The following is a 22156-nucleotide window of genomic DNA, read 5'->3' on the forward strand; positions in this document are numbered from 1 at the left end:
ATATACGCCTTAAAGACAAGCCACTGGTGCAACCAGGCTGCCCTCACTCTGTTACTCACTACAGTGATCTTGCATACGCAAACAGATCCTTTGCTGAAACATTTACACACTCGCTAAAGTGAAGCAGTGGAGAGGAGTAAATGAACCAGTATCACACACAGTGATATGGGATTAAGAATACATTCACTGACTCCAGTAAAACAATCTTCAGAAAGCGAGGCGTTTAGGAGTGGAATGATAGCAGGATTCCCGCTGGAGGAATGGAGGTCTGTCCGAGGAAGTTCACTAAAAGACCAAATAACAAAAGCAGCTGCCCAAAAAAGAAAACACTTATTCTAAGATGCCTTTTTTTCTGACGTATTACAAATGGTTTGATTCATTTTGACACCCTGTCAAACACTGTTTGCATGGGTGACACTCCACAACTGAAATATCATCTGGCAAAAATCAAATATATAAACATATAAACAGTCAAAGATTTAAAGCTGTACCTTACATATTTTTATTTCACGCAATATTCGGCATATATACTGTATTTTCATGACTTATGCATCTTACCATAATTTATATAAACACAGATTTGATGAATGAATTCAAACAATGCTTTAGGTATTCACAGATCAAAACGTTAATATTCTAAATAAAAGGACTTGACAAAAAAAATACACTTTAGTTTTGTATGTAAGCAGGTCCAGGCACAGGGCCATGAGAGACTTGAGCCTGAACTCAAATACGGCAACAGAAAGTCAAGAAGCATTATGATAATTATTTGAGGGCCGTTTAGCAAGTGCCCTGCAGCTGAACAAAAACTATGATAATTGTGCTCTAATTCAAACAGGTGGGATTTGATGTTGTCTCATTTGCAGGAGAGGATTTCGAGTCGACACATAAATAATGTTGTTTGGCAGTGGATTGGAGAGAGGTAAGTTAATCATCTGTTTTACAAAGACTTGGAAACAGGCCTGTGCTCTTTGGGAGCCGGCTCCACTCACTCAGATTAAAGAGTAAAGAGTCAATACAAAGTCCCTGTCTCCCTCACAGGCTCTACAAAAACACAAACAACTTGCCGTGGGTAATCCCTCTCAGCAAACACAAATAATTAAAGATAATCCTACAAAGGTTCACATAAGAGACACTTCTCTGCAACATAACTAAATGTGCCTAGGTTAAAATGCTTTAAGTGACATGTCTAGACAAATAGACATGTTTGTGTTTGAAAAGTCTTCATGGTGCGGCAGGTGATGCCCTTGTCACAGTGCATTTCTACAGCTGAACAAATATGGCAGAAACACTGGTGCAGGCTATTCTGGGAAATTGCTGTCTCCTCCTATTTCAGGTTTGTTACAATTCTTTCTAAACATTTTGATCTAAGCAGATGAGGCTGTTTTTGAGGCATGTAAAACAGGCGGATTATTCGTATTTCATATTTATAGTTGCATGTTTATTCATTGTGTGATCCCAAGTGAACAATGCAAAGTGTACAGATATATTAAAAAGGGGTTCAGTGATTTTAAAAGTATAGTATGCTACATTGTTTGCATTAAACCAGAAATGTAAGGCCGGTTTTAATAGCATCCCAGCGGCGGCATTACAGAAAGAACCCTGCTATTATAAATGCCATCTTTAAAATGTGGGTCCTTTTACTCTGTACAGAATATTTCACTATTATTGAAGCACTCGGGTAGCCATTGTGTGAGCTCTTTCTAAAAGTATGAATAAAGAAAGAAGGGAGGCTCTTCCCAAACCCTGTATTAGGGCAGGGAGCATCCTTTCAGAATAAAGGGACAGTTTAGGGGTTTGTATGGTACAGTGGATCCATCAAATAGAATAACCTTTTATACATTTACCGAAATAAACCTGTAGTAAACTGTACTAGAGTCTGGGATATTAATCCCTGTCAGGCAAGAATGACAGGCAATCCAACAGGGTTGATAGAGTCTTTAAAGTGCCAGATTATGTTGCCCTATTCCTCTCCACCTCACAATGTGTGTATGCACACTGCGGCAAGATTGTATCTAGACTAATGTATGCAGAATCCTAATCACAGTCTCTCCACTTCCAAATCAGGGAAGGGAAATCCAACCTGTCAGTTTATTATAACAAAAATTGGCTGCAGTTGTTTTGACAAATATGCAAATTGTATCTAATAAGTTGGTGAAACAAATGGGGTACCTCTGACAGACCTCAATAGGAGATTAAACTATTTCAGAACCATATTTTTTCTTCCTGAGTTATATTGGATCAACCTGTCAACAACGCCGGTATTGTATATGCTTTGATGTATACTGTAATAGGCTAATAAGAGAGAAATTTGATAATAAAGCCATTATGGTGGAAACCACTGTGGCTTTTATTCTAATGAGGCAGCTCATAAGTCAGCATAGATGTGCAGAGCCAAGCAACCTGACCTTTATGTATAAAGCCAGTTTAATTTAGATGTCTGAATTAATAATCATATTTTAGCCACTGAATGCCTCCTATTCAGAGTCGCACAAAAAACCCTGAAAGGCAGCAATGCCACTAACACATTATTAAATCATGGATTTTCAGAATGAATGTGCCAGCATGTGTGTCCCCCACATCTTGTTTGAAGGATTGCACTGTTTCCTCAACACAGAGACTTCAGAGAAGAGCACATTCTGGTATGAATATGTGTGTGTGTGCACACAGAGACGCACATACTAATTCATGCCACCTACAGAGCCACATAACCAGAAAAAGACAGAGAGAACAAAGCTAGCAAAAGCGGCTTTAATCCTGACTTAATGACGGTGAACCCAGTCATGTGAAGTAAGGTGCACGCACGGAAACACACATGAATACACACACATACAGCACTCGGCCCCAGTTATCACAGGGCAGCAACAACACAGAGGTTTGCCTGTAGTTCAATGTATTGTCTTTTGACTGGGGAGCAGAGTGAGCACAACAAGCTAATGGTGTTAAATGTCAGAAGACATCGCAGTGTTTAACACGACTGTCCTCTCTGCTTTCCTTTCCCTTCTACCCCTCTCATTAGTACATTTAAAAGACTTATATAACACTGCTCAACACTCTACAAAGACAAACCGTGTTATGCAATCCCTTAGACCTTGAGCTCTTCACACACTCTCTCACTCTCACACACCTGCGCAGGGCACTGGGTGGCAGCTTCCCCGGGCTCCTGTCTGACGGTGTGCTGTAGCAGCTGCCCTGGGCCTCTGGCAGCTCCCCTTTCTCCCGAAGCATGGCGGTGGCTGCGGTGGAAATGATACTAACGCCATCCCGCACCCGCGTGTCCAGAGGGTACTCCCAGTCATCGTAGGAGATGGAGATCATACCCAGAGGATACATCTGAGAGGACAGATGAGGACATATTGTGTGAAAGATTCAATTAGATTTGTTTTAAGCATCCATATGTATCTCTTAAAAGGTGTCGGCCTTGGTTTGGTGTGCCCGTTTCGCATTATTCACATCTGGTTATGAGAAAGGTGTGAATAGCCACACACTGAATTGCTCATTCAGGTATGGCCTACATCTTGAAACAGGAAAAATGAAGCATTTGAGAACAAAATGGTTTACTTAATATCATTTTACTCAAACAGAACGAGTACAAATAGAAAAATGCCAGCATGCTAGGCTGTCAATCTACTCGACCATCTACTCTTGTTTATACATTTTAATTTCGATCCCAATGTGAATCAGTCCTTCTTCTTAAAGAAAGACTAACATCCCAAAAAGAGACTTCAGAATGATGGACCAGGGCAATAGAAGAATACACATTTGAGAGTCTTCTGAGTAAATGTAAGCACATATTTGATATTTTTCAAATTTGAAAGAACATTTGAGCTGATTGTAATTTGAATTATTTATACACATAAGACTATCCTCGTTAGATAATAGCTACCTTGCTGTCCCATAGTTTCAGAGTGAATGTGTATGCAACGCTTGGCAAACATCCTATTAAGGAGCGGAGCAAATGTTTTCAGAAAGAGATGAATAAAAACAAAGCGGTAAACAAAAAATATGATACAATAGGAATTATTTGTTCCCAGTGAATATGAATTATCTCAATAATGTGTAAGGATCATGCTTATGGTTTCGTTGGGGAATCTTTGTTCATTTCTGGTTGGGCGAATGGATTGATACCATGTATGTATTTGTGTGAAAAAACAAGACAAATAGATGGTTAGCTTAGCCTGGTGCAAAGAAACATGGGGAAACAGCTAGCCTCCAAAAGTACCTAAATCTGCTTGTATCAAATTGGTTTAATCCGAACACAAAGAGTGTCAAAACGAGAGGTTTTGTGCTGGCTTTCTTGGTGGAGAGAAGTAACTGCCTTGAGTCTTGCTTGATCGAATAGAAACTGTAAGAAAGTCGGGCACCCCGACAAATTGTCTTTTCTACAGAAAGGATTAAGCAAACAAGATATAAAGTGTTGCTAATTGAGCTTTAGAGAGGCTGGTATGCTTATTTTGTTTCCTTAACCATTTCAATTTCTATTTAACTCTGTATTTTATATTTCCGGTAGAGAATACAGCAGATCAAATATGACAGGAGAGGCAGCAGATGACCTGCAACGGCCTGGATTCAAAATCCCTGCTCTTGTCAAACCTCTCAAAAGTGGCCACCTGTCACTACACAGGGGGCCTCACTACCTCGGGGGTGAAGTCTGGGTTGCCAGTGGTGAGGCTGGACACAATCCAAATGTAACCGGCTCCTATCAGGCCCAAGGATCGAGCTTCCTCCATTATATACCTGTCAAGGAACAGAGTGAGATAATTAATAAAGATTTGCTACAGAAAGGAAGACAGGAACAGCAGAAGAAAATAAAAGACACTCACACAGCCTCATCCTTGGAGCAGTACAGCAGTATAACGGGACTCTGGATCCTCTTGAGGGCAATGTGTGATTTAGAGTTAGGGTCGCCGTCTACAGCATCAAGAGTCACCACACTCTGCAGGTCCCAGCGTACAAAGCTGCAACAAAACACCATTAAATAATGCGCGGTACTTAATCCTGTCAGCTGCCGTAAATAAAGGTTGAAGATGAAAACAGAGTGTGTGTTTGTGGGGGAGTGTATTCGTTATGTACCTGTGATCCACAGTTATCTTCAGTGTGCTGATGAACTCCTGGTACCCGGGGAACTTGGAAGTGACGATAGAAAATACATGCCAGTCATACTCCTCCATGATGGAGAGCATGAGCAGAGCCTCTTGCTGCAGAGCGGCACCGAACTGGAAGAACGTGGACTTCTCATCCTGCAACAAGACACAGCAGCAGAGACAGTCAGCAGATTTGTTTGAGGAACTGAATTAAATTCAGAAAATAACTCAAGACTCAAAAACCTGGTGGAATTAAAACCATTTTCAGTTTTGCAATCAGTGAGTCAGAACCGGAGAGATAAGAGAGAGAGTGTAAGCGCTAGAGAAACGAACGAGGGACAATGGGAAGGTGAGGAAGAGATACTGAGATTCAGTCAACAAGTGAGACTACACTGAAAGAGATTGACTGCTGGCAACAGGGGGGCCCTAATGGTCGGAGATAACTGCCTCATAACTCACACGGTTGATACACTTCAGCCCAATACAAGTAGCTAATATAACAACAGCTGTGCATTGTCTCAAAACCCAAGCGAGCCAAATCCGAATGCTCAACCTGCTCGCTTATTCTGTCTGCTGATGTATTAATAAACTGTTGAAAATGAGTCATTAATGCTGAACATAATCTTCCTGTGGTACACTAACCGCAGAAGATATGGAGTCATTTTATAGCAGTCTCATTCAAAGCAGAGGATATCCTCTATAAACTGTGGCTCAAATGTTCCAGCATTTATTCACGATGCCACGTACAGTTAAATCATTTCGTCTCAGCATTTGAGGGAAACTGGGGGTCGGCCTGAGAGTGGGAGGCAGCAGCAAGTATTACCAAAAGCACATATTTAACAGAATGAAACCCAGCGCAAGTGTGAAATATGTTGCTAATGATTGCAGAATGTATGTTTGCATAAAGTGTAAGCTGAGTTTCTCCCCAGGGACACAACAAATAGACAGCGACACAGCCAATCAGCCAGAGAGGAGAGAGGAGGAGCAGACAGGGAGAAAAAGAAAAAGGCTTCAGGGGGGAGTGAGAGGGAGAGAAATGTTCCAGTCTTGAGTGGGAGATTGAGATACCTGCTGCAGAAAGAGGTGGAATAGAAGTGAGAGTCCCTGGAGAAAAGTTAAGAGAGATACAGTACGAACTTCAAACCTCCTCACAAGGTCCCTCCTGTTAACACACACACACACACAAAATGCGCGCACACACACACAAGCGCGCACACACACAAGCGCACACACACACGCACTGACATGCTCTGACACCCCTCTACAGAGGGCATCAAAGAGCGTGACACATTCGACTTCAAAGCCCTAATAAACACACATGGAGAATCAGCTGTCAGCTCCTGTCTCTGCCCCCGCCACCTCCACCTTCATGTGTGTGTGAGTGTATGTGCATGCGTTTGGTGTGTGTGTAAAACCATAGTGTGCCTTTAGTGTCCCTCAGTTTAACAAAAAGCTCACAGCTCAGGCCATCACATACACATAAAGCCCCCGCAGAGATTGAACTCCTCCCCCTCTCCATCGCTGCAGAAAAGAGGAAAAGAGAGAGGACGAAATTGTTCTTCAAAAATATCTATCTCACTGTTTCCATCGGTGTGTGTGTGTGTGTGGCTTTATATTTTACTCAGAAGGAAACATTTCTCCTCTGTGTGGCAACAGGCATGTCTTCAGTTGTATGCAGATAACAACACAAGCACAGATACAACATGCATCCACACCAACTCACATGCAAGAGTCCAACCAACAAAACTAACTGTTGATTTTTTAAAGGAAAATTCCAATGAAGATCGGGAAGTGTCCGATTATCAGGACACACAAACTGTATTCCCATTAAAGTTACATAAAAAAGGACAACATGTATTAGATTATATAGACCACTTTTAAGAGGTAAAAAAGAGGTAAAACATAGTATATACTGTATGTGTATTTTTATAACTACAGATTAGCTTTCTATAAAGCCAGATGGAGAAGCTACTAAAGGTAAAACTCACAAAGACAATGTAGATATTAAGCCAAGCCGCTGGGAATCTGCTCTTTGCTGAGGTAAGGGTATGATTTAAAGTCACCTTATTAAATGTACATTAGGTGAAGGCTGGACAAAGGTGTTGCCTGTCATGGATCAGAGTAAATGTATAACGGCACAGCCTTATACCGACTGCAGGGCATAATGATAGGACTACGCATTATAGACTTAGGATATACTGGATATTTACAGTACATATATTTTTCTACTTATTGTTCTCTTCACAATATGTTTCACCTGAAGGTTTGTTCAAAACTTGTATGATTATGTGGCTATTATATAATAAGCTGGATTCATTGATCAAGCAAAAATGTCAAACATTTGCTGCTTCATGAATAAGATGGTGTGTTGCTCTTTACTGCTGCCTTGGGTTTGGGATTGCTAGTTAGACAAAACACACATTTTTCTTCCATTGTGGGGACTTTACAAATTAAATGAATACCAACATTGATTTTTATATTAATAAAGTAAGCCTAATACAAACATACATTATCTTGCCTTCAACTACAAGTGCCCACTGAGGAGCAAGTGGTAAAAAGTGAGGGTACATCATAAACAGTTACTAATAACCCAAAATGGTGCTCAACAAAAAAACAGCCAATTAAAAAGTGAGATTGTAACAAATAACATACACTGAGGTGCTGAGAAGATGAAGATGTTGCAAAGGGTGGTACTACATGTCATACACACTCAGAACATGCTTTTAACATTTACACCGTTATTATTAATAAATATATTATTTAAGCTCTCACAGTGGACTTTTTCACACACTTCTTTTTGAATACCTCCTCAATCTGAGGAGCAGAGGAGATGATGTAAGAGCAGATGAGAGGAAAGGATGGAGGGCAAGTGGGGAATTCAGAATGAGTCTTTTAAGAAGACTGAGAAGTGGAAGGGGGGGGGGCGACGATAGTTACTGCTGGTTGCTGAATTATAAAGGATAAAAAGAGACGTTGACACAGACCTGCATCTTCTCATCAAATCACACAAGTCCACCATGAACCTCACATATGAATAATGCAAAAAATACCACACACACACACACACACACACACACACACACACACACACACACACACACACACACACACACACACACACACACACACACACACACACACACACACACACACACACACACACACACACACACACACACACACACACACACACACACACACACACACACACACACACACACACACACACACACACACACACGCACACACGCACACACAAATGTATTTCCACATTTCAGCCCACATACTGTACCTAGAGATTTACTGATGACATTGTGCATCAATTATACAAATAAGTGAATCTCATGTACAGTTTCAACTGCACCCACGCATGCACATACACACAGCGCACACATACACACACAAATGGTCATGTGAACATGCACAAAGGCCCCTCAAAATATATCTTTACTCTTAAGCCGGCATTCCATTAAATAATAAACCACCAAGAAAAGCATCTCACTTTTTATATCCCCCCCCCCCACACGCACACACACACACACACACACACACACACACACACACACACACACACACACACACACACACACACACACACACACACACACACACACACACACACACACACACACACACACACACACACACACACACACACACACACACACACACACACACACACACACACACACACACACACACACACACACACACACACACACACACACACACACACACACACACACGTGTCAAATTTCATTATTGTTAACAGTAATCAGATGAAGAAAGTACGAAGTGTGGGGAGAGTTGTACAGATTCAGGCTAATGAGAAAGGAACTGACACATTTCTAGAAATCGTTGTCAGACAACATCATGTGGGATGCATGAGGAGGAGCTGAGTCCCACACGTAGTGAAGGTGGATACAAAGAGAAAATAAGCAGTCAAAAGACAGGGAAGAATAATAGTAAAGCTGGTAGAGCAGATGACATTGGGCAGCACAAAAGAAGAGGATATAGCTAGTGTGCAGAATAATTAGATAAGGAGGAAGATGGTGATGAGGCCAGCAATGTGCAATATTAATATTTAATGCAGTAGGTTAGTTAGGAATGTGCAGCCACATTAAGTTGGCCTGACAAAGTACGGCCTCCAGATGCTGGTAAGTACCTTCCTACTTAAGGCTACACACAAGTGCAAACAAACCAACATGGCAAATAAGTTCTGTGTCAACAAACTGATAAGTGCAAGGGTCATAGAAAAAAGAAACATCAGTACTTCGTATGCGATATTCTGCCCACAGCTGAGTTATAGTGAGAAAAAACATCATTTTAGCCTGGAGAATTAAATATTAAAAATCATTGGCTGCACAGAGCAAAACAAATGAAAATACATGTACCTGAGACTTCAGGCACAGGTAACACCCTGATTTACTATACACCATTACATTTAAGATTATGCATGAGATCTCTAGAAAGCACATTTGAAATCAAGGTTATGATACAGTTATAGAAATGTCCTGTCCAAAGTATGAAAGTTATGTGAATATGTTCCACCAAGGTGAACATAAAATAATAAAATCACAGTTGAACTTCAGGTCATGGATGTCTAGTCGCGGAACCAAGCGGATATTCTCATGGGATTTTTTAGAAGGTGACTGAGAAAGGCAAATCATTATCTGTCCAAAACATAAAGGACTGCATCTTTTAAAGGTGGTTTACTGTGTTCAAAAATACAATACTGTCAGATTATGTAGAATAGACAGTAAAATATTTAAATACAATTGTATTTATGCCATTTCTTATCTAAAAAGTCTTTAATAAAAAGGTGTTGCAAAAACATGGGTGGCCATTATCAAAGTTGTATCTAGGTTTCCCTGTATTAATAACAGAGGATAGCATTACGTTTGCATAATGGCATTGCTTATTAGGACACTTAAATGCAACACTGCTATCCCTTACATGTTTATTAACTTTCCTTCTATTACAAGTCAAGACGTATGCCCTGAAAAATTATAGTGTGTTGAAAAAAATCAGACCAGTGTATCACAGAATAGCATAGGTGAGTATCTTAATACCAGTTGTAGTAGTCAAACATGTGATGCTATCTTTAATACATGACCTTAAACAAGACTAGAGCATGTGGGGTGATAGACAACCTGTTTCTAGTATTTAAAATATTCATAAAATCCAAGCAAAGCAAGGTTACCTCGGGTATTACAGTGGATATTTTTGTAAGCTAAATTCCATCTGGCAATGTTGGACCTTATCAGTGTAATTAGGATTAATTGAACACTGTAGGATATGTTAGAGTGAGGAAAGTTAGTCACACTTAAAAGGGGCTTGTAAAACTACACTAACAAGCTACACTGATAGACAGACACATTTTCTGCCGCAGCATAATTCTGTGTAAATTCTCAGCAGATGTTCTGCAAACCCCAGTGCTAACAAACACTACTCTAAATCCGTCCACTAACAAAGAATTAGCTCAGGAAAGCCACTTACAAATAGTAGACTAGGGGAGGAAGCCGTTGTCATTTGACCAGCATCCGAAGTAGCATCCAGAATATCCAGAGAAAGACAGAGAAGGGCTGTTTATGTTTAAAAAGCTCCTGTTTGCCATTAGGAGTTATACATGGTAAAGAGAAATACCAAGCAATAACAAGTTTTGACCGGTCAAAGATAACCGCAGTTCATAGTATATTTGAGTAGGCATATGGAGACTATATTGAATCTTGCCTTTTTTCGTAAGAGCTATTGTGAATGGGTGGGAATAGAGTGATTTAATGTGACAGGTATTGAAAGTATTTTGGCACAAAAAGAAACCTACGCATAAACATTGATTTCTTGGTGTTTTAATTGTTCTACGATTTCAGGAACAAGAAAACTGTTTTGTATCAGCTTGATAGTCAAACGTGTAACATCAAACAGCATTCTTTGAACGTAGTTGAGAGCTGTGAACAGGGACAGCAACGTCGACAACCTCCACAGCAGAGACAATGCATTAACATTTCTCTTGACACTAACAGAATGTAAAGGCTGGTCCATCAATAGCTAACAAGCAGCGGCCCCTCAAGAACTGAAAGCTCTTCAGTTTAAGAACACAGAGACAGGTCCCAAAGCCCACATCCACTATCCGAACATATACTTTCTACATCCCCAGGATTGACAGAGCTATAACATTTAGCATGCAGACATCAGCTCCCAATTCCAACAAAGGCTACTTTAGTACTTAACAAGAGATAAGTCCCAATGCTTAAATCTACTGTAGTATTTAACAGCCTCACACTCCCCAGACAAACACAGAATAGCATTTAACACGGAGCAGAGCCCCCAAGCTAGCAAAGGCTAGCTCAGACTAGTGAAGCATTAGATCTCACCGCTAACTTTGACAAGCTTGTAATGGACAGCGTTGCGGCCATGGACTGAGAAACAGCAAACAGCACTACGACACAACCTCAGAATGGAATATGGGACTTCTCCACGTCTCCTGACACTTGGAAAAACATTTTCCTGCTCCGATCAAACACTTACTTTTTCACACAGAAAAGTTTAAAGAGTCTTAAGTTATTTTGCTTCGGAGAAATCCAGCACTCAAGCAGACTTTCTGGATAGGTCGGTATTTCGGTAGAGTTGTTCCTGCGTGACAGAAAGTGATGGAATCAAAGTAGAAAATACCTCTCTCAAAAACAGTCTTGGGTTTTTATGGACATGATTGGTAATGCAAAGAATATAAAAGTCTCCTGCTTTTATACTCAATTGTTTGCACAAAAATGCTCAAGGCAGCACATCCCACAAATAAATGTAGAGTCTAGATGAAAGGATTTGAATCAGACGAATCTGAGATTTTTATTTGACAATTTATACTTGGGAAAAATGATTTATGGTTTGAAAAGGTATGTCGTGTTTCAATTGTCGTGTGCAATTCCAAGTTCCTGAAATTGCACAACTCAAACTTCCCTATTGACAAAAAGTGGAATTCAGACCACACTGTGTTTGGAGAGTTACTATAAATTCATTACTATCAAAATGTGAGCCCTAAATACTCGATAGGTTTTTGGTTGGAGTGAAAAGTGTTCTTTTGCTTAATAGATTCAGATCTTTATTGCCTTGTTATGCCTCCATAGAGAGTTAACCTCTCATCGAGACACTTCATTTGTGTCTAGGATGTGCTGCAGTGAGCATTTATTGTGCAAAACATTTAAGTGGAATTCTAGTTTAATTTGACTTTTTCCCCCATTGCTATTAATGTCCACACAAACTGAGAACCCACCGCTGCCTCTGCCACAGAGGAACTAATACACTCTGTTCTACTGAAGGTTTGCTCTAATTATCTCAGGAAAGTCATAAACTCACATTTGTTTTCCAAAATCCATTAAAAACAGCTTCCAGACATATTGCTGCCTTGAGAACGAACAGCCATCCATCATACCCACGTAATATATTTATTTTCTGTCAGCGTGTCATTTGAAAATCTTTACAATCTTTGTCGGTATTTCTTTTGTGTTGCAAAAACCAATTATCAGATACTAATACGTGATGAGATTATCAGAAGATTAGTGATTTGTTAATCCAGTGTCACACTCCTGGTAACGTGTCAGATTATATGTTTACAGAGATTAAACCAGGTAGAAAATGTATTTCCAGATAACCTTCAACTTTGTGTCTTATCTGAGAGTTTGATATGTTATAATGCATTTACTGCAGCTGCTAATATTTCAGTTCAAAGCAGTTTTGTTTTTAATAAATGAGGAATTATTCATTTTCTAATAATCAGTGAGTGGATGGTCAATTGTAGTAAAAGTTAGTATAAAAACACATATTTAGATATTTGTGTGTGTGAAGTGTCGATACTTCAGAGTATATTGAATGAAAAAGGGAAACTGGTAAATAAACAATAATGACTGTAGAGTAAATAGAGAGCAGTTGTCAGACACTGACAAATAAATCATACAAATATGCAAGAGTAAAAGCCTAATTTGAGGCTCTGACTGAGAAGCAAAAACAGACATTTCAAAAAGAATTAAATAAGCAAAGCTTACTAATGCAGATTTTATAAACACCAATAAGCCTAATCAGGACAGCAACAAAGCTTTCTAGTGTTTGGATTGATCAAAATGTAAACTTGAGCACGATAAAAGCACCAGTTAGGTTAATGTTCTCATTTGTACGGTACGTTTTTGATAAATAACTTATGAAAAAGGAGACGTGGTTTTGAGCTGCATTTAAAAAACACTTTGTGTGTGTTCAAAGAAACAATCCATCAAGTATGCCCTATAAATCAGGAGCCATACTCTGCACTGCTGACTCTCTCACATATGCTGCTGCATCAGCGTGTGAAGAATCAACTAGAATATTACGAAGAAAAGACGTAATTATGTGGAGGGCGTAAAATAGATTTCTAGCGGAACTTCAACAAAGCACATTTTATAGGATGGCAGAAGTAAGCCTGCTGAGCTCCGGTAGCTAAATGTGTCTCCTGAGTGGTAGCCGATGGTTGTGTGCTCGGCTGGTCCTTGCCTATCCAAGTGTCAGAATGCGGCTCACGGCAGAGGCTAATCACAACACCTGTTTAGAGGAGATTACTGCAGGAACCGCCAGAATGCTGAGAGGCCTCTGCTTTATTAAAAGTGAAGTGTCTGTCCAGGCTGTGACATCTGCACACACACACACACACACACACACACACACACACACACACACACACACACACACACACACACACACACACACACACACACACACACACACACACACACACACACACACACACACACACACACACACACACACACACACACACACACACACACACACACACACACACACACACCTGTGTGGCAGAAAGAGAATAGGAGGCATGCGGCTGTATGTGTGTGTGCTGTTAGAGTAATAATAATGGTTTGACTTATAGAGCTTCAGAGAGAAAGAGATGTTAATGTTGTTTCATCCCCCTACATTGAAAATTAATGACACGGCCAACCCTATTCCTCCCTCGGTTTCTCTCTTCCCCCACCGGTGAATGAATTTAAAACAGCTCAAGAACTGAGCAGCACCCAGCATCCTTCTCCCTGATCTGTCAGCCTTCATTGGCAAATCAAAGAATAACCAGTTTGATATTTATAGCCGAAGTGCCTTTGGGTGAAAAAAATCCCACTCTCACTCTCTTTCTTTCACTGTTTCTCTCAACCCACTGACGGTGACTCCGTTGGACTTTGGAAACCTTAGGCCTGGTGTAAAAATGGCACCAAGCGGTGAGTCAGCCCATCCCAGTTGACTACCTCAGCTTTGTTGATTGCTGGACCTGGCTAAGCAGGCCAAGTGCCTCAGGTGTGAGAACAGGACAGACAGTCGGAGATGAGGTCAGGGCACTTCTCCAGTGCCGCTGCAAAACAAAGGAATCTGGCTGGTGTAGAAATACCACGAGCCAGAAGATTAATTAGACAATTCACAGTCTTTTAGCTTTTAGAGAAGAGCTGCAGGCCCTGCTGAATTTAAACATTGGTTTATCCCTGTTTTGGTTAAAATGACATAAGCCCAGTGTTTTATAAGTAAGCTGTTGTCAGCAGAGGCATAATGTTTACTAAATACCACAGAAGAAGTTTATACAATGACACAGGCTTCCAGAGGGCTTGGTCGATGGGTGCAGGGTGAATTCTGGGAGGAACGCTGAAAAGTTGTGAAGGTTTTTTTTGCAGAGATTGTTTGCGGGGAGAAAGGAGGGGGGTTAAACAAATCACTAATTCTGCAGAGGAAAGAAAAAGCTGAAGAGGGATTCATTCATTATATATAAACCTTACTCAGGTCTGTGTAAGCCTTTTCTTACCAAAAACACTCCCACGACACTATTGTGCAGTCGCTCTCGCTTTTTGGAATACACACAAATACAAATCGTGTTGCTACGTTTATTTAAACCATTCAGCAACAGGCGTTAATCCGCTCATTCCCACCGTTGCTAAATTTGCCCTACTGTTTCCCCAATTTAACTCCACCACTGGTCTCCTCTATTCCCCATCTCCCCCTGCTCATCTCTCCTCTCCTCTCCTCCCCCGTCTCCCCCTTTCCTCTCTCCTCCCCAGTACAGCTACTTGTTCTCATCGCTTTTGTTCACACGACAGTCGCCATCCACTGTTACCATGGCAAATCAATGGTCAGTCTACAGATGGGACCAGATTCATTGCGCACAAACTGGCACACGCACACACGCACACACGCACACACACACACACACACACACACACACACACACACACACACACACACACACACACACACACACACACACACACACACACACACACACACACACACACACACACACACACACACACACACACACACACACACACACACACACACACACATTGGTTGCTTCCCGCTTTGGCATTCCACCACACTGGTAATAGATAGGTGTTGATGTTCAGCATGGTTGAGTGCACACAGGCAGATGTCTTTATGTGTGTGTGTGTGTGTGTGTGTGTGTGTGTGTGTGTGTGTGTGTGTGTGTGTGTGTGTGTGTGTGTGTGTGTGTGTGTGTGGATGTATGTGTGTGTGTGGATATGTGTATGCGGTCAAAGATCAGATAATTAAATCTATTTATTTGACTAATTAAAGGAAGGCACTGCTCCCCAAGGAAAAGAGAGCATACCGAATGTCAGGGCAGGGTGTGTTAGAAGTGATAACCCCACACACACACACACACACACACACACACACACACACACACACACACACACACACACACACACACACACACACACACACACACACACACACACACACACACACACACACACACACACACACACACACACACACACACACACACACACACACACACACACACACACACACACACACACACACACACACACCTTTTGGCGGTGTGTATATTATTTCTGCTGTGCATCCGTGGGGGTTGGTTGTATGTGTATAGATGTGTTTGTCCATCAGTGTACGTTCACAAAGTTAGAGTTAGAGCAGCTACATGGCAGATGCTTCAAGCCAGTGGCTATTAGACAGCAGAGCAGAGATAATAGGCTAGGGCTGCCATTACCTACTACGCCCTATTAGCCAGTACCCAACCTGGAGACAAACAGACAGACACACACACGGGGTGTACTTGCGCGTTTGTAATTTTATATTCTGTATCTGTGGGTGTGCATGAGTGCGCTCTATTGGGCAGTGCAAGCTTGGAGAGATAGATGAGAGGAGAAGGGAGGAGACAGGAGCGATAGAGAGGAAGGATGGAAGGGCTAACTTACCAGGCCTCCTATTAGTGAGACAGATCTTTTCCAGATGGGGAGGGGAGGTCAGGCAAGACTGGGAGAAGGGGAGGAAGTAGAGGAAGTGCTAACACATTCAGAAAACAAAAGTGCATTACAGTCCATGTAAGCAAGAAGATGAGCTGAGAAGTGACACGGAGAGTGGAGGGGAGGCAGGGTAGAGTGACAGAGAGGGAGACTAAGAGAAAAAAAGAGAGATATGCAAGAAAAACCCCTCCATGTGACATTGAATAAAAAAGAAACAAGAGAGACAACTCAGTTCCAATATCTGACTGTCTCCGTTGACGTTTCCTGGTGTGCATGCGTGTGCTGAGGAGAGTGCGAGGGTGACACATATCACATGCCGGCTCTCTATATCCATCTGTCTATCCATCCACCCCTCCTTCCATCCTTCTGTCACCAGCTGGTTTGATGCTGCAGTTCTCCGTGCAGACTTTGCCAACGCGGCTGCTCGAGTGGAGAGCCGCGCAGATCAGGACGGAGGCTCTAGTGCTGCTGACTGGGGGGTTACGCCACAGAGCCGCATAGAGAGGGGGATTTGGTGGGGTGGGGGGGATTTAGTGATGACAAGGATGATGATGATAATGATGATCAGGCACTGTTCACTTCACATCCCCTTCTCCCTTTCCTTCATCTCTCTGCCTCCCTTCCTGCTCAAGACTCTATACAGAAGTTTGAGCCACTGGGAGATCATTAGCACATGATCAAACCCCAACACTCACTATCCACACACACACACACACACACACACACACACACACACACACACACACACACACACACACACACACACACACACACACACACACACACACACACACACACACACACACACACACACACACACACACACACACACACACACACACACACACTTAGAGAAAGAGTACACAGACCACACACACCCACACAAAAAAAAGAAATGGGGGCACACAGAAGAGCACTGCAGCTTGAAATCCAAAACACAGAGCAGAGGGACAGTTTGTAACGTTGTGTGTGCGGCGCGTACGTGTGTTTGTGTGGATGGGAGAGGTGAATTCAAAAGCAGTCAAATTAGATTTTGGGAAGAAAAAGGATTCATTGAGCATTATTTCTTCATTTGAAGAGGGACAAAAACTGTCTGAACCCCCTAATCTGAAACAGAAAACACACATTTGCTTCAACAGACTTGACAGACGTGTGCGCACACACTTCGCCACATGCACACAAACTGAGCCTCCGCCCACACATCACAAGCTCATTCAATGACTCCCAGCAGCCATTCTCTCCTACACTGTTTCTAGCACACAGATAAAGCAAAGTTGTATTCACACACATGCACGCAGAACTTATATTCTTCTCTCCCACTTTCTAGACAAATGCACGTACATGCACTGCAACACCCAGACATGCAGAGACACACACACACACACACACACACACACACACACACACACACACACACACACACACACACACACACACACACACACACACACACACACACACACACACACACACACACACACACACACACACACACACACACACACACACACACACACACACACACACACACACACACACACACACACACACACACACACAGTCTCTCCATCAGGAGTGTGTTGAATTATTCAGTCTAAGGGAAGTACACAAGACTGTTAGGAGTGCATTCAGCACTGGCCTCAGGGCCGGCCTCTGCTCTAAAAGCATGATGTCACAGTCAGCTTTCTCCTCCTGTCCCTCGCCTCAATCTTTTTACCCGTCGCCTTTTAAACCATTTCCCCCTTGCTATCAATAGATGGTTCAATTTGGCTTTGATGGAACATTTGATGCTTCATTGAGTCAAGAAAATCCACGATGTGTTAATCCAACCAAGCATACAGTATGTGCACAAAAACAGTTTAAGGAGAATTTTAAATAGTAATAAGAGTTGTTGTGCTTTAAAAGTTTATTACTAACTGTCAGACTAGCCATGCACACTTTTTCTTTCCACTTCTTTCTCTCCTAATCTCTACCTCATTCGTTCCATCTCATCCTTTTTTTCAACCCTCGCTCCCTTTCCTTCTGCAGGTTTGCCAGCTGTTCTGCTGATCCACCGAAGACTCCCTCAGATGTAGGTCACTCTCTCAATTAAGGCAATTAGCAGAAGCCGGGCGAGACTGAGAAAGAGCTGCTCTCATTACAGCAACAGGAGCCATAGGCCCGCATCACAAGCATAGCACTTAACACTCCACTTGGCACCTGCATTAGCCCTGCCTAGCGCCAATCTGCCAGTTTTGGCGCTAGTTAAGAATTAACTTGTTCTAGCACTGAATTTGCCCCCTACTGAAGCACCGAAGCATGCCGTTTAAAACAATAACAGTATTCAAACTAGATTAGTTTTATGCTGTGCATGATTTCACGGATTGTTTAAAGGATAAAGAATCCCCGCTCATAGCCGCGATTTGAATTTCCCTGATCTTCTCTGGTCTGTCATAACTGCACAACTTTTAAGAAAGAAAACCTCAGAAAACTCATCACTGCGGAGAGGAGAGAGTTACACCTCACGGAAGCGATGCTTGTCTTTGAGGTCAAGCATCTTTCCGCCTCCAGTACATGTATAATGACAATCTGCTGGCTGCCACACAGGAAACCCATTATTCAGATTATGGTGGTGTCACTTTGAACTGCATTGCTATTATCAGATGACATTTGAGTGTGATGTTCCTGTATCATTTTTCTTTTTACATTTTCCATATACGCTTAAGTTAATACACTTTTTTATATTGTTTTGTTACACACACTGTTCCTAAAGGTAAAAAATAAACTTCAAAACAGACACCTGAACACATGAACTTCTGTCAAGAATTAAAACTATAGTAGTCTGGTAATACCAATAACAGAATAGAGCAAACTAATCACACGTGGAGAGGAGATAGTTGTACATGTGATGTCAGCATCTGCAGTGTGCTGATCTGTAATGCAATCTTTTCGGATGTGTCAGGCTTGTAGCACCGCCGGCCATCATTAATTGGCTGCACTCGTGTACGCCTCCCTCAGATTAGTCCAATCCAAATCTTCTGCTAGCTAACCTCGTACCAATAACAGCTGATTAGTCCTGGTCTGGAGAACAATGTTCTGGGATGCATCACCATCAACGAGCCCAGCAACACCTCTGGCCATCATTAAACTGCTGCAGCGAGGTAGGCCATTTTGTTCCATATTGCTCAAATGCTCCACACACTCACACACAATAACACACTGCTGGGGTGCAATTAATAATGGTTCAATTTTGTTTGTGACATCACATGTTCACGTAATTATGATACATTTCTTTCCTCCGAACTGATTATAGCTCAGCTATTAGGTCTGTTGAAATTTAAATGATTTAAATTACCCGCACAAAAGTAATTACTACTTAAACCTCTTTTGTCCGATACTGAATAAGTAATACTGGGCAACGGGACATTAAGCTGACGAAGTACGTTTGCACTGTTTATATTTCACGAGACACGTGGTTGGCGGTGTTATTCTATACACGACACAGCAATTACCATTCTGTCTATGCAGCTTTAGTTTAGGCTTAGCGACTATAGAATAAGCCATTTCATTTTATTTGGTGCCTTGAGTCTATTTGCAAGTCTGGACCATTACCGACATTATCCTCTTTGCTGTGGGACCAATTTAAATATTTTCTCACTGTCACAATGTGGACTTAATATTACATTATTGGGAGATGCTGAGTCAGCAGGTCAGCAGATGTATTGGGGAGCGAGGAACAGGTTTAACCAGGGGCGTTTCTTGGACTTGTAAACATTAGGGTCTTAGCCCACAGTGGCGGCCACAGATATTTTCTTTTGGGGGTGCTGTGGGGTAGCTTGACGTTTCATAGAGGGTGCTCCAACATGCAGGGTTTCCCATTAAGGTACCGGCGTTACAGTGAAATTGTCTACTGCAACACTCCCCACACGCACACATACAGTATACCCGCGACTCTTACAATGAAAGTTCGATAATCAGCTCAGGGCATATAGGTGTAAGCAGGGGTAAAGTGCTATTTTTTAAAAGTGGCGGGCGGATCTCACCTCCTGTAGGGGGGTCCGGGGGCATTGAAGATTTTTTTTTTTATATTGAAGTTAAAAGCATCAATCTGGTGCACTTTGAGAGCAAAATTAAGAGATCTATGGATTAATCTCTCAACACCCATTTGAAACAGAACTGTAAACAGATTTACTTTTTCTTTATGGATATTTTACAAATCACTCCCCTTTTAAACTGTATTCTTGTTTTACTGCCATATAGTAGGCTATTTCATAACGGTTTCACATTTATTCTCTTATTTTTTTTATAACTATAATGATCGTATGAAGGTGTGCCTCAGAAATAATCTTTTGAATAATTCGTGACCAAACCGTTTGAGACCCACTGAGATGACTAAGACTAAAGTTAACTATCTAAACACTCAGAGAGTCCTTTAGCTCACCTGAGTCTCTCAGTCTGTCAGGAGAGGTCTCTCCTCCAGCTTGTTGTGGAACAAACAGCTCCTTATGTCCGTTAGTGCAGCTAGCTAACCAGATGCTAACAACACGGTCCCTGCTGGCACCTGTGCACTCTCTCTCTCGCTTTCTCTCTCTCGCTCGCTCAATCACACTAAATGCGCGCACAGACCATGGCACACACACAGAGCCGAGGTTGAATGTCACAAGCACACGTTTATTTCCATGCAACTCTCTGATTGGTCTGGTGTCTTGCCTCTGTTGCATTCACTGAACACAGGAAATTACAATCCTGCCGTCCTCTCTAGTGTCATGATGAGGTTCAGGTAAAGCACGGTTATATTATTGAGGGAGAATTGTCCGAGGCTACAGAAAAAACATTCGGGGCATCCCAGGCCAGGCGACGCTACTGGGTTTAACCATTTTGTTGAATATGCCTTTTTTTGAACAATTCTTAAGACTTTATTGACATGGTTTTGTGTACTGTAAGAAGTGTATTTTCGTGGGCTGTGTTTAAAACCAAAAAGCGTTTTCTATTGATAGTAACTTGGCTTTTCCAACATGGTGGGTTTGTGCAGGGTGTCCAATTATTAGTTTGCAGTGTTTTATCTTCATCACACTAGCAGCTCACTTGGAACCTGAGCTGAAGCACCATAGCCTACTACATACTACCCACATATTTTGCAAATGGAAAACCAAAAAAGAAGAGATTTAGTGAACTGCAGTTATGCTGTACAGTATCATGCAGTGGAAATGTGGTATAAGACACCTTATAAAGTAATCTTTGGAAGGTGACAAGGTAAAAAGATTTTAAACAAAATGTGAAACTATATACTACCGATTGGCAGAGTGAGGTTGAAGTCTCTGTCTCACTTGAGATGTTTATGTTTAATATGTCGAGGTTGAAAGCAAATTAAAAAAGCGTCTGGTAGAATTAGCTGTTATGCGTGTGAGCACAAACGATCTGAGGTTTGGCAGTGATGAGCTGCTGCAGTATCTTTACACTATTAATCATCTTCCCCATGACTAACACTGATGCTGTCATGCAAGTACAGCCCAAGACAGGCCACACACACACACACACACACACACACACACACACACACACACACACACACACACACACACACACACACACACACACACACACACACACACACACACACACACACACACACAGGTTCGTACTGTAAATCTTCACATCCATTTCTCTCTCACTCTTGTTCTTTCTCTCTTTCATCCACTCAAATCGCCTCGTACTTAACTGTTACCATATATGGTTCAATTATTCTACAAGCCCTCTCAATCACCTGTCTTTCTCTCCACACTTCCT

General features: G+C 41.8%; 1 protein-coding gene across 3 annotated transcripts in view; it reads right to left on the reverse strand.

The window, feature by feature from the left end:
* The window catches only part of grin2ab (glutamate receptor, ionotropic, N-methyl D-aspartate 2A, b), a 102472-nt gene that overhangs the window by 32604 nt on the left and 47712 nt on the right, over positions 1–22156 (reverse strand). The window contains exons 1-5 of one of the 3 annotated variants that reach the window (XM_079645651.1): positions 20811–20942; positions 5074–5240; positions 4824–4958; positions 4638–4737; positions 3128–3333 (exon numbers count right to left, since the gene is read on the reverse strand). In XM_079645651.1, coding sequence (XP_079501777.1) covers positions 3128–3333; positions 4638–4737; positions 4824–4958; positions 5074–5183 — 551 coding nt within the window. In that variant the 5' untranslated portion in view covers positions 5184–5240; positions 20811–20942. Of the gene's footprint in view, positions 1–3127; positions 3334–4637; positions 4738–4823; positions 4959–5073; positions 5241–14359; positions 14424–20810; positions 20943–22156 lie in introns of those variants that run through there. The other 2 variants (XM_079645652.1, XM_079645650.1) reach the window with 2 other exon arrangements.

This window comes from Notothenia rossii, assembly GCF_949606895.1.
Source record: "Notothenia rossii genome assembly, chromosome: 1".
Classification (NCBI taxonomy): domain Eukaryota; kingdom Metazoa; phylum Chordata; class Actinopteri; order Perciformes; family Nototheniidae; genus Notothenia; species Notothenia rossii.